The 12,025-nt window shown below is 43.5% G+C and overlaps 1 protein-coding gene across 1 annotated transcript; it reads left to right on the forward strand.

The window, feature by feature from the left end:
• The first annotated feature begins 5,512 nt into the window (after positions 1-5,512).
• wu:fj16a03 (uncharacterized protein LOC335475 homolog) lies at positions 5,513-10,588 on the forward strand. The gene is made up of 3 exons (XM_038298314.1): positions 5,513-5,671; positions 6,266-6,364; positions 10,393-10,588. Exons 1-3 carry the CDS (start codon positions 5,626-5,628, stop codon positions 10,497-10,499), a joined length of 252 nt encoding a protein of 83 aa, XP_038154242.1. The 5' UTR covers positions 5,513-5,625; the 3' UTR covers positions 10,500-10,588.
• The last annotated feature ends 1,437 nt before the right edge of the window (positions 10,589-12,025 follow it).

A 12,025-nucleotide genomic window follows, 5' to 3' on the forward strand; every position in this document is an offset into this window, starting at 1 on the left:
ACTGGTAGCTTTGGCACTGTGTGCAGGTGCCAAGTCCTGTTGGAAAATGAAATCTGCATCTCCAAAAAGTTGGTCAGCTGCAGGAAGCATGAAGTGCTCTAAAACTTCCTGGTATGTGGCTGCGTTGACCCTGGACCTCAGAAAACACAATGGACCAACACCAGCAGATGACATGGCACCCCAAACCATCACTGACTGTGGAAACTTTACACTGGACTTCAAGCAACGTGGATGAAGTGCCTCTCTTCTTTTCCTCCAGACTCTGGGACCTTGATTTCCAAAGGAAATGTAAAATTTACTTTCATCAGAGAACATGACTTTGGACCACTCACCAGCAGTCCAGTCCTGTTTCTCTTTAGACGCTTCTGACGCTGTCTGTGGTTCAAGAGTGGCTTGACACAAGGAATGCGACAGCAGAAACCCATGTCTTTCATACGTCTGTGTGTGGTGGTTCTTGAAGCACTCACTCCAGCTGCAGTCCACTCTTTGTGAATCTCCCCCACATTTTTGAAGGGGTTTTGTTTCACAATCCTCTCCAGGGTGCGGTTATCTCTCTTGCTTGTACACTTTTTTCGACCACATCTTTTCCTTCCCTTCGCCTCTCTATTACTGTGCTTGGACACTGAGCTCTGTGAACAGCCAGCCTCTTTAGCGATGACCTTTTGTGTCTTGCCCTCCTTGTGCAAGGTGTCGATGGTCGTCTTTTGGACAACTGTCAAGTCAGCAGTCTTCCCCATGATTGTGTAGCCTATAGAACTAGACTGAAAGACCATTTAAAGGCTTTTGCAGGTGGTTTGAGTTAATTAGCTGATTAGAGTGTGGCACCAGGGGCCATCAATTTTGAACCTTTTCACAATATTCTAATTTTCTGATATGATGAATTTGAGATTTTAATTTGTTGTCATTTGTAATCATCAAAATTAAACAAAATAAACATCTGAAATATATGAGTTTGTATGTAATGTATGAATATAATATACAAGTTTCACTTTTTAAATGGAATTACTGAAATCAATCTACTTTTTCATGATATTCTAATTTTATGACCAGCACCTGTAATTTTCAGGAGCTCCACACTGTTGCTAACAGGAAACCAAACAGGATGCAAACAGGAAGTGTTTCTTGGGCAAAGTTGACCTTCAGGTTGAAAAACTGTGACATGTCGATACAGAGAACCAATCAGAATGAAGCCTCCCTCTTGCACCAATCGATGATAGTAAGCCCTCCTGTAAGCAAAGGATCTGTTTGTATATCCTGCAGACTTTTGTGTATATTTCTGCTCACCACTAGAGGGCAGCACCTCCACAGTCACTTTAATGAACATCTCTCATCCAACTGGGTGACAGGAGAGGGAGGCTCTTTGTTCTGATTGGTTGCTCTCAGTGACTCTGCTAGTGATGTTTTTGTTTGTTCTGGACCATTTCGCTTCAGGCTGTTGAATGTGCTGATGATGTCATTCTGGGTGGGGGCGGGACTTTGATCTTGCTTTTTTTTCTTACTGATTTTTGTATTTTGTATGTCTCTGAAGGGCTTCTGTGGAAGATGTTCAGGTTGGGGCGGGGCCATGTGAGGGGGCGGGGCTTTTTGTTTTAAACGACATTGATCCTCATTAATGATTATTTTTATGTGAATGTTTTGAGCCAATCATCTTCTCTCATGCATTCCTGTCAGAGGACAGATTGTACTGAAGATTTTAACAGCAAAATGCAAATAAACGTTACCATGGTGACAGCCCAGCCAATCAGCTTCATCTTTGCTCGAAATGATGAACATTTTTCAATTCAATTTCAATTCAGTTTATTTATATAGCGCCAAATTCACAACACACGTCATCTTAAGGCACTTTACAGTTCAACCAGATAACACAGTCACATTGATAGAAAGTTTTCTATCTAAGGAAAACCAGTTGATTGCATCGACTCATTGACTCTTCAGCAATCCCTCACACTAAGCATGCTTGTAGCGACAGTGGAGAGGAAAACCTCCCTTTGAACAGGAAGAAACCTCCAGCAGAACCAGGCTCAGTGTGAGCGGCCATCTGCTGAGGCCCACTGGGGTTCAAGGAGACAGAAGCAGAGATACAAAAAGCAGCTGTAAAAGGCGGCCCCATCCAGGAAACACACAGCCAGGCAGACGAGCTCCGAGCCAGCTCCCATGTCAGAGGATGAAGAGAGCACATCCACTCAGTCACAGTCAGAGAAACAGGACTACACTGGAAAACAGGCCAAGCTCCAACATCTAGAAACAAAGGTGTTGATGGCAGCAGCACAGCTGATATTTCTCTCCAGGATGGAGTCACAGCCAAACAGGAACAGACCAGATGAAGCTACTATGAGAAAAAGCAGAGAGAGCAGAACGTTAGAGATTGAACTAACAGATTCTGCAGAGTGGGAGAATAGAGATAGAATGAAGCAGAATGATGAAAAAGGGGTCCCTATGTCCTCCAGCAGTCTAAGCCTATAGCAGTAGAACTATAGAGATAGCTCAGGATAACCTGAGCCACTCTAACTAGAAGCTTTATCAAAAATGAAAGTTTTAAGCCTAGCCTTAAAAGTAGACAGGGTGTCTGCCTCACGGACTAAAACTGGTAGTTGGTTCCACAGGAGAGGAGCCTGAGAACTAAAAGATCTGCCTCCCATTCTACTTTTAGAAATTCTAGGAACCACTAGTAAACCTGCAGATTGAGAGCGAAGTGCTCTGTTAGGAACATAAGGAACAATCAGATCTCTGATATCAGATGGAGCTTGGCCATTTAAAGCTTTATATGTGAGAAGGAGGATTTTAAATTCTATTCTGGATTTAACAGGAAGCCAATGAAGAGAAGCCAGGATAGGAGAGATGTGATCTCTCTTTTTCATTTTCATCAGAACTCTGGCTGCAGCATTTTGGATCAGCTGAAGGCTTTTAACTACAGTTTGTGGACTTCCTGATAGTAAAGAATTACAATAGTCCAGCCTTGAAGTAACAAATGCATGGACTAGTTTCTCAGCATCACCCCTGGACAGGAGATTTCTCATTTTTTCAATGTTCCTCAGATGAAAGAAGGAAATTCTAGAAACCTCTTTGATATGGGATTTAAATGACAGGTCCTGATCAGAAATAACACCAAGATTTTTTACTTTATTATCTGAAATCAGTTTAATCCCATCCAAATGAAGTGACTGACTAATCAGCTTCTTTTTCAAAGACTCTGGTCCAAAGACTATAACTTCTGTTTTGTCTGCATTCAGAAGCAGAAAGTTAAGAGTCATCCAGGTTTTTATGTCTTCAGACATGCCTGTAATCTATGTAATGAGTTAGCTTCATCTGGATTATAGACAGATATAGCTGGGTATCATCAGCATAACAGTGGAAATTAATCCCATGCTGTCTAATAATTCTACTGATTGGGAGCATGTATAAAGTAAAGAGAATTGGTCCTAGCACTGATCCCTGTGGTACTCCACAGGTAACATTTTCTAAAACACAATGACATTAACTTGAAACAAATACAAATAAAAAAAGCAGCCAAATAATCAAGAAATGACAGAATGTGTGGAAGCCTTTCTAAATAAAAATCTTAAAGTGTCCTACATTTATTTTTTTCCTTTTTACAAAAAAACAACAAAAATTTTGAATACGGTAATAAAAAAAATGCGCTTATCAAGTTAGAGTATTATAAAGGTAAGTTTACTGAGGTAGTACGCAAACCACCTGAACTAGTCTGGATTGAACTCATTAACTGATATTTGACCTTTAATAAAATCCAAATCCTGGAGCATTTTGTTGACTGCTGTATGACTGAAATAAGTAGCTTCATTGTATTTAAACATGTGTTTACTTAGGATTAAAAACTCGATGTTTGAAGGAGACATCATGGCATCAGGTGGACGCGCTGCCAGACCTGCAGCGGACATCAGTACATCCTCCAGAGACGCAGCTGCACTAATTAAAGTCAAAATTGTTGTTGCTGGACTGCAGATTTTTTACATAAATCTGTTATTAGCAACCTACAGAATGGAATAGATAAAATGCCCAAAAGCCAAGGCTTTGAAACTGCCTGTTGGTTCCAACTGGACTGAGATTTGGCCTGAGCTCGCTGTCAGGGATTTGGCATCCATCCATCATTCATCCATCATCCGTCCATGGATGATGGAGCCCTTGATCGGCACCATCACTTAGTGTAGTGAGGGGCTGTGTGGGGCATCCTAAGTGGTGCGGGGGTGGGCGCTCGGAGTGGGGTACCTGCTGGGTGTGACCCCGGGGTCTGTAACCCCCATCGGGACGGGGCTTGGGACGTCGGGGCATCGTACGGCGGCCACTTGTGGTGCTCTTGGGGGGGGTTCCGTGGTAGCGGACGTGGGCTACTGGCCAGGTAGCTGTGCTGCTGGGTGGGTCTGGGGTCCCTGGGGCGCATTGCCCTCAGGCGGGTGCCCCGGCGGGGCGTCTGGGGTTTTGGTTCTGTTTCGGCGAGAGCGTATCGGGAGACGGAGACCAACAAGACCTCCCTCATCCTTGGCCCTATCTCAAAGAATTTTTAGAAATAGTCGTAAAATTGAGCTTTCAGTTCATATAGTTGCTTCTGGATGTTTTTATTAAAGGTTACTTTATACTTTTATATTTTAAGTAGTTTTTGGAGCAAATACTTTTTCACTTTTACTTGAGTAAAGAGGTTAAGTTGATACTTCAACTTTTACCAGAGTGTTTTTAAACTGCAGTATCTAAACTTCTACTTAAGTAACACATGTGTGAACTTTTGACACCACTGTATTAAACAAACCAAAATCTCCTGTCACTGAGTTATAGAATCCTCTCCCTATAAATATTGAATTCTCTGTGAATTATTACAGATAATTTTTTAATAAGATCCTCGTCAAACGGACATGAAATGTTTGTTTTTAAAACCTAATGTGTCTAAAGGACCTAGTTATTTTTTCAAGGCCAAAACTACGACAAATCGGACTAAATCAGGAACTAAAACAGCGTGATTGGTTGTAAGGAGACAGAGGAGAATCTGAGTTTACTGAAGGAAACCTGCTGCTGACCAGGTTAGCTCTGGGAGGATGTTACCATGGCAACAGAAACAGGTTGAGGGAGCTCTCTTTGTGAAACAGAAAAGTCAGTTTCCCTGATTTCAGGTTAAGAAAACTTGGAGTTTTCCATTGAACCTTCTTTGTTAAACAGACCTCAGATTACAGACAATAAGAGGAAGAGGAAAAAGATCAAGCTAGTTTTATTATTATTATTGATTTAGTTTAGGGTTACCTCAAAAGAAACAGTAATAACAATACTTAGTAAAGTATATACCACATTAAACATGGCACAATTGTGTGTTCTCAGAACGGAACCGTGACTCAACAGAACCTCATAACTGAACCATGACTCACTAGAACCTCAGGACTGAACCATGACTCGGCAGAACCTGGGAATTGAACCATGACTCAGCAGAACCTGGGAATTGAACCCTGACTTGGGCCTGAGTCAGCAGATCTAAACCAGCCTGTGAGGGTGTTTCTGACCCGGAGTTCATGGGTTCAGGACAGTTTGTTTATGGATCCTTATCAGCAGAGGATAAAAGTCCAGCTTCGTTTGTTCAAATCAGTTGTTTTTCTTTCCAGAACATTTTAGACCCAAAGAACCAGAAACATGAAGGTCTGTCTGCTGCTGGTTCTGCTGCTGCCGCTCTGCTACGGTAAGAAAATTCTGTTCCCATGTTTAGAACCCAACTATCAGGACCGGGAGGAAGTCAAACTGACTTTAGAACCAGACTTTGTTTGGAACCAAATGTTCTGATCTGCAGATTGGATCAAACATCATTCTGGGATCGATGCTCTGCTGAAACTCCCTTTTAACAGGATAACTCAGGGTTCTACTCAGCCGACCTGGGTCTGAATCCCAACCGGACCCTTAGCTGCATGTCCCTCCATCGTTCTCATGTGTCTGCTGTGAAAAAGAAAATTGTTTTAGTGACATCATCTAGGATTCAACAGAATAGTTCTGTTCAGTCGGGCCACCGTTAAAGACAGGGTCCAGTTGTTGATATTCGCATCCTTAGAGCTCTTTGGTGCAATTCTAATAACAAGCATCTACATGTTCTACATCCCAATTAAACCTGTCCTCCAGAGAGCCCGGGCAGTCTGCTCAGGGGCACAGCATGGCATTCTGGGTGTTGAACCAGGGACCTCGCAGCCACTTTAGGAGCTCAGTTCTCTGACCTCTAGACTGGATAAAAGGGCAACGGATCTAACCTGAGGGTTGGTTCTGACTGGTTCTGTTTTTCCTGCAGCCCAGTTCAACATCCACTGCTATGGAGAAGATTTCCTGATGGTCAACAACATGCTTCTGCAGTGCACCGGGAAGGTCCAACAGGCCTGTTACACCAGAGGTGAGTCCTGGACCTGCCCCTCGGGCCCCGTGGCTCAGACTGAAACCCAGTTTTCTGTCTTAGATCTTCAGGTTCTTAACGAGCAGATATATTAGTCCAACACCTGCTGTGGGTCTTATTACTTGGTCCCAGATCCGATCCAGACCGGGTTCTGGTAAAAGTGGATCTGAAAGTGAAGAATGAGGCTGGATGAGGATCCAGTTGATAATGATCCAACCTCTGACCTGGTTCTGACCCCAAAAATGGGTCCATGGGACTGAAGTTGAAGCAGGGATGTTACTGGTTAGCAGAGAGCTACCGTTCCATCATGGTTCTTCATCCCATGCTGAGTTCTGAAAATGGGCCGGTGCATGAAGAATCAATGAGAATTGGTTCCATATCTTCAATTCTCCTGAAATCGTTCAATTTTAAATGTAATTTTTATGCCAAGTATTTTCCCCCAAAGTCTCTCTTCCTGTCAGACCCATGAATGTGCTGCTGAATTACTGACTGAAATAGACCTGAGATCTGAGATAGACTCTTTCCCGCTTTAGCCATTTTCTTGTGAGGGCCTTTTTGCTTTCTGCCAGCAAAATGTATAAGTTCTGATCATTATATTTCAGTTTGTCGACTGTTATATTACACAGAAATGTGCATTCAAAGGTTAAAGGGAATTTAAATGTGAAAATGTAAATCTTGATGAATTTGAGACCAATATTGCTGGATGGTTTGACAACTCTGGAGAATATGGGAATGATTGGCAGCATCCCTGCCCCATCTCCAGCAGGTGTCGCCATTTCCCTCATATCTTTTTTGCTCTACAGTTATGAAAAATTTTATAATGCTTTTAGAGCTAAATTCAGGCCAAACCTTTGATCTCGTCCATGATATCTTACAGATGTGTTCCCAGTCGTTCTCTGGAATCGTCAGGCCACTTTCTTTTTCCCACTTTAACATAAACGGAGCTGTTCTTACACTGCAGGACAGCGTTGTACAACCTACAAACATTTTTGCCTGTTTTTGATTTAGTTAATATAAATGTTTCCACAAATCTCAAACTATGTAAATGTGCTTTAGATCCTGATAAAAATAATTTCTGACCTGTAGATATCTGAAAAACTCATCTGCACATAAATCATATTTACTTTTCAAGGTATCAAAGCATTGGAGCGCCCCCTTATGGAAAAAAAGAATAGTAACTAGTTAGGCCTTTTGAAATCTATTTCTTGAACCTATCATCATGTTGGTTGGTTAAAATCTAAGTCATAATCGCACCATCTTAAACCTTTACAGCCCTTTTCTAACCCACGTATTGCTTTATTCCAGGCAGATTTCATTACTTGTGATATTGGCTCATCTGCCAGAGGAATTTTGCTTTGCAGTTTTGCGTCGACTATTATGGCTTTAATCGATATTGTCTTGAATGTTTCCCCTTCCACAGCGTTCCATCCCGCAGTGTAATCCAGGCAGCATAAACATAACAAATTCTATTTCTTAATTATAACACAGATTAATGGGCTCGCCGCTCACTCTTGAAAACACTGAACATAAACATAGGAAAAAGTCAATATTAAGGACAAGCAAAACTCAAACTGAACTCTTGACTTCCAAGGTGGGGGTCTCGAATGTGGACCCTTCTTCATCCCCAATGGCGGCTTCCTCATAGGTTAATGAAGGGGCCCCTGGTGGCTATGGTCTCAGTATAGAGAGAAACCTAACTTTATTACTTATGGTACATCATAAACCAAATGCAAGTCTTATTACTATCAGAATGGTTAAACCTCCGTGGGCATGGTTTGAAGTCCTATTTAAGGCTCTAAGTTTTTCTTTGTATCCGGATGCAGGGTCTTGCCTCTTGTTTACCTCACCTCTGCATACCCTGCTCCAGGTCAGCTGCTTCAGTTGTTCCAAAACCAACCTGCACAGCGTAGCCTCTGCAGGACATATCTTAAGTAGCTTCCACCACCGTGTTGCAAATCTTTGTTTCATCGGCATATTTCACCCTCAGCCGGGTGGAAAGAAGGTCTGAAAAGGGATCCGTTTCTCCTTCAGGATCCTTTGCACGGATCTTTTAGTTTTTTCAATCAGAGGGGGCTAGTCATGATCCAATCTCACTGGCTTGCCATTCCATGTAAAATATTTTTTCTGCCATGCCTTGCTAAGGAGGAGTTCTTAGGTTTTAAAACTGAGGAATTTCACAATATTAGACTGGTGTGGAGCATTGCTTGAGGGTGGAGGGCCTAGAGAGCGCTGCGCCGGTTCAATCTGTATGTCGAGCTCGCCTTAGGACAGCGCCAAGCCCTCATGGAGCAACTTCTCCACAAAGTCACCCATTGATGCCGAGTCCTGTTCTGCCAACTAAGGTACTCCATAAATGCATATGTTCTCTCTTCGTGTACGGCTCTCTAGCTCCATTAGTATATCCTCCAGCTTTATCTGTAGCTTCATTATTTCAGCGTTGTCCTCTGTGATTAAAATCCTCTCCTCCGCTTTTTCAATCCGACCCTCCGTCTCATCTAGTCTGGCGTTCATCTTTTGAATATCTTCTTTAAATTCCCCCAGATACACATTATTTTCCTGTTGGAAACCTCTTAATTCCTTCAACGCCGTCCCCCATTCAGCCATGTTACTACTGTTGCATGCTTAGCTCAAATCAAATGCAGCAGCCATACTTCTTCAAAGCAGAGGTTTGAGGTAAATAGCAGTTAGCATTAGCCGAAATGTTAGATATATTTCCTCGGCCTAAAACGTCCACTTTTTGCACTACAAAGCATCGGTTTTGAAACCCACTAACTGAACAATGAGGTTATAAACTCAGTCAGGAAGCCTTCTTGCTGCAATACTGTCTCCTCCAGCTCAGACAAACTTCCTAGAACCGCACCACAGTCAGAATCAATTCATCCCAGCTCGGTGATGGGTTAAAGGTGTGATGCACCCGCCAAGATACACCCACCGAGATGGGTTGAAGGCGTGATGCAACCGCCAAGAAGCGCCCACCGAGATGGGTTGAAGGCGTGATGCAACCGCCAAGGTACGCCCACCTAGATGGGTTAAAGGCATGATGCACCCGCCAAGGTACGCCCACCGAGATGGGTTGAAGGCGTGATGCAACCGCCAAGAAGCGCTCACCGAGATGGGTTAAAGGCGTGATGCACCCGCCAAGGTACGCCCACCGAGATGGGTTAAAGGCATGATGCACCCGCCAAGGTACGCCCACCGAGATGGGTTAAAGGCATGATGCACCCGCCAAGGTACGCCCACCGAGATGGGTTAAAGGCGTGATGCACCCGCCAAGGTACGCCCACCGAGATGGGTTAAAGGCGTGATGCACCCGCCAAGGTACGCCCACCGAGATGGTTTAAAGGCGTGATGCACCCGCCAAGGTACGCCCACCGAGATGGGTTAAAGGCGTGATGCACCCGCCAAGATGCGCCCACCAACATGGGTTAAAGGCATGATGCACCCGCCAAGGTACGCCCACCAACATGGGTTAAAGGCGTGATGCACCCGCCAAGGTACGCCCACCAACATGGGTTAAAGGCGTGATGCACCCGCCAAGATGCGCCCACCGAGATGGGTTATAGGCGTGATGCACCCGCCAAGAGGCACCCAGGAGATGGGTTATAGGCGTGATGCACCCGCCAAGAGGCACCCAGGAGATGGGTTAAAGGCGTGATGCACCCGTCAAGGCACGCCCACCAACATGGGTTAAAGACCTGATGCACCCGCCAAGAGGCCTGATGAAAAGTATCCAAAAACTAGTTCTAGATCTCATCTAAGTTCATCTGTTTGGAACCAGTTAGAACCATTTCCAACATTTAATGATTTTAATATTTATCATTCTTTTCAAAGTTCAGAGAACCAACTTTTCTCTGAGACTAAACTAAACATAGGACCAAAAAACACAGCCAAGAACCATCTAGCCCAATGGCTGGTCCAACAGAACCTCATTCCAGTTTAGAGCTGACATTACACCTAGACTAAGCCCTTCTGACTGTTCGGTCACCTTCTACTCCAGCACAGGTGCTGATAACTTTGTCTGTCTGCAGATAATGGAGAGAAAGGCTGCACTCGGCTGGAGAACTGCTCAAAACCCGGATGGACCTGCTGCCACACGGACCGCTGCAATGAGGGACATTCAAACCAGTCTGGATGATTAGTCAGAGTCCTGATAATTCCTGTGAGGAGTGCCTCAGAGCCCATCTAATGAGTCTAGATCCAATAAACTGTTGGATGGCCCAATAACCAGAGTGTGTGGTTTATTTTACCAGTGGAGTATAAATGCTGTTTCAATATCTATCAATATGCCTGAAGCTCTTCATCATGACTTTTTATAGAAACAGAAGAACATATGAGACTGTAGACCCAAATACAACCAGAAATAACAGGGAACGGTTAATAGGTTTATTATAGGAATGTTGCAGAGATCTCTGGAGCAGGTTAAACCAACGGAGCAGGAACCACTGGAAGGGAGAGAGCAGGTTAGTGGATGGACAGGAGATTCACTGGATCTTTAGGTTTAGACAAAGAGCCAATAACCTTCTTCTGAATCTAGCAGTATTAAAAATCCAGAGCTTAGGTTCAAAGGTGATGTTGAAAACTGGTTTTCTGTGGATAGGGACTCTAGCCGGATCCATGCAGAAATCTACGAGGGACAAACCTGATAAATAAGGGGCTGGAAGAACTCATAGGTTCCAGGACTGAATCAGAGCCAGAGACTGAAAGAGTCTTTAAAATCAGGAGGGGGATTCATTTACCTCAACCGGAGTCAGGTGTCAGACAATCTAGCACTGCCAACTGGTCAAAGACGCGCTTATTCAATTCAGTTTATTTATAAAGCGCCAATTCACAACACATGTCATCTCAAGGCAATTTACAGATCAACCAGATCATACAATCAAATTGATTAAAAATGTTCTATCTAAGGAAAACCAGCTGATTGCATTGACTCATTGACTCTTCAGCAATCCCTCACACTAAGCATGCTTGTAGTGACAGTGGAGAGGAAAAACTCCCTTTTAACAGGAAGAAACCTCCAGCAGAACCAGGCTCAGTGTGAGCCTGCCACAAAAGGGTGGGGTTAAACAAGCAAATACAAAAAAATATACAAATATTACCATTTACACTTGGCCAAAGACTAAAATGAGGTTATCTCCAACATAACCAATTAAAATCATCAATGCTTTAATAGAACAGTCTAAAACAGGGGTGTCAAACTGGTTGCAGAAAGGGCCGTGTGGCTGCAAGGTTTTTTTTTCCAACCAAGCAATAGCACACCAGACTCCATTCATCTCATCAAGTTAGTCCAATCTGAACAGGATTACTTGATGAGATGAATGGAGTCTGGTGTACCATTGCTTGGTTGGAAAGAAAACCTGCAGCCACATGGCCCTTTCTGGAACCAGTTTGACACCCCTGGTCTAAAAGAACCCCTGGTTGCTATCTGCAACAAAACTGGGGGCCACACAAAACAATAGAATGTTCCAAAGGAAATACCAACCAATGAACCAGATAAACTAAAAAAAAAAAAAAAAAAAAAAGAAACAAAACAGCAGGGTCTCCATCGAGCTGCAGCATTGTCAGAGCTGGAATTGAATCAAAAGGTTAGTAGGTGATTTACAGAAGATGGAAGCCAGAGGAAACCATTGTCACCTACCAGAGCTGGATGACTTCACCTCAAAT

This window comes from Cyprinodon tularosa, unplaced genomic scaffold (genome assembly GCF_016077235.1).
Source record: "Cyprinodon tularosa strain WSP-4 unplaced genomic scaffold, ASM1607723v1 ctg406, whole genome shotgun sequence".
NCBI lineage: Eukaryota > Metazoa > Chordata > Actinopteri > Cyprinodontiformes > Cyprinodontidae > Cyprinodon > Cyprinodon tularosa.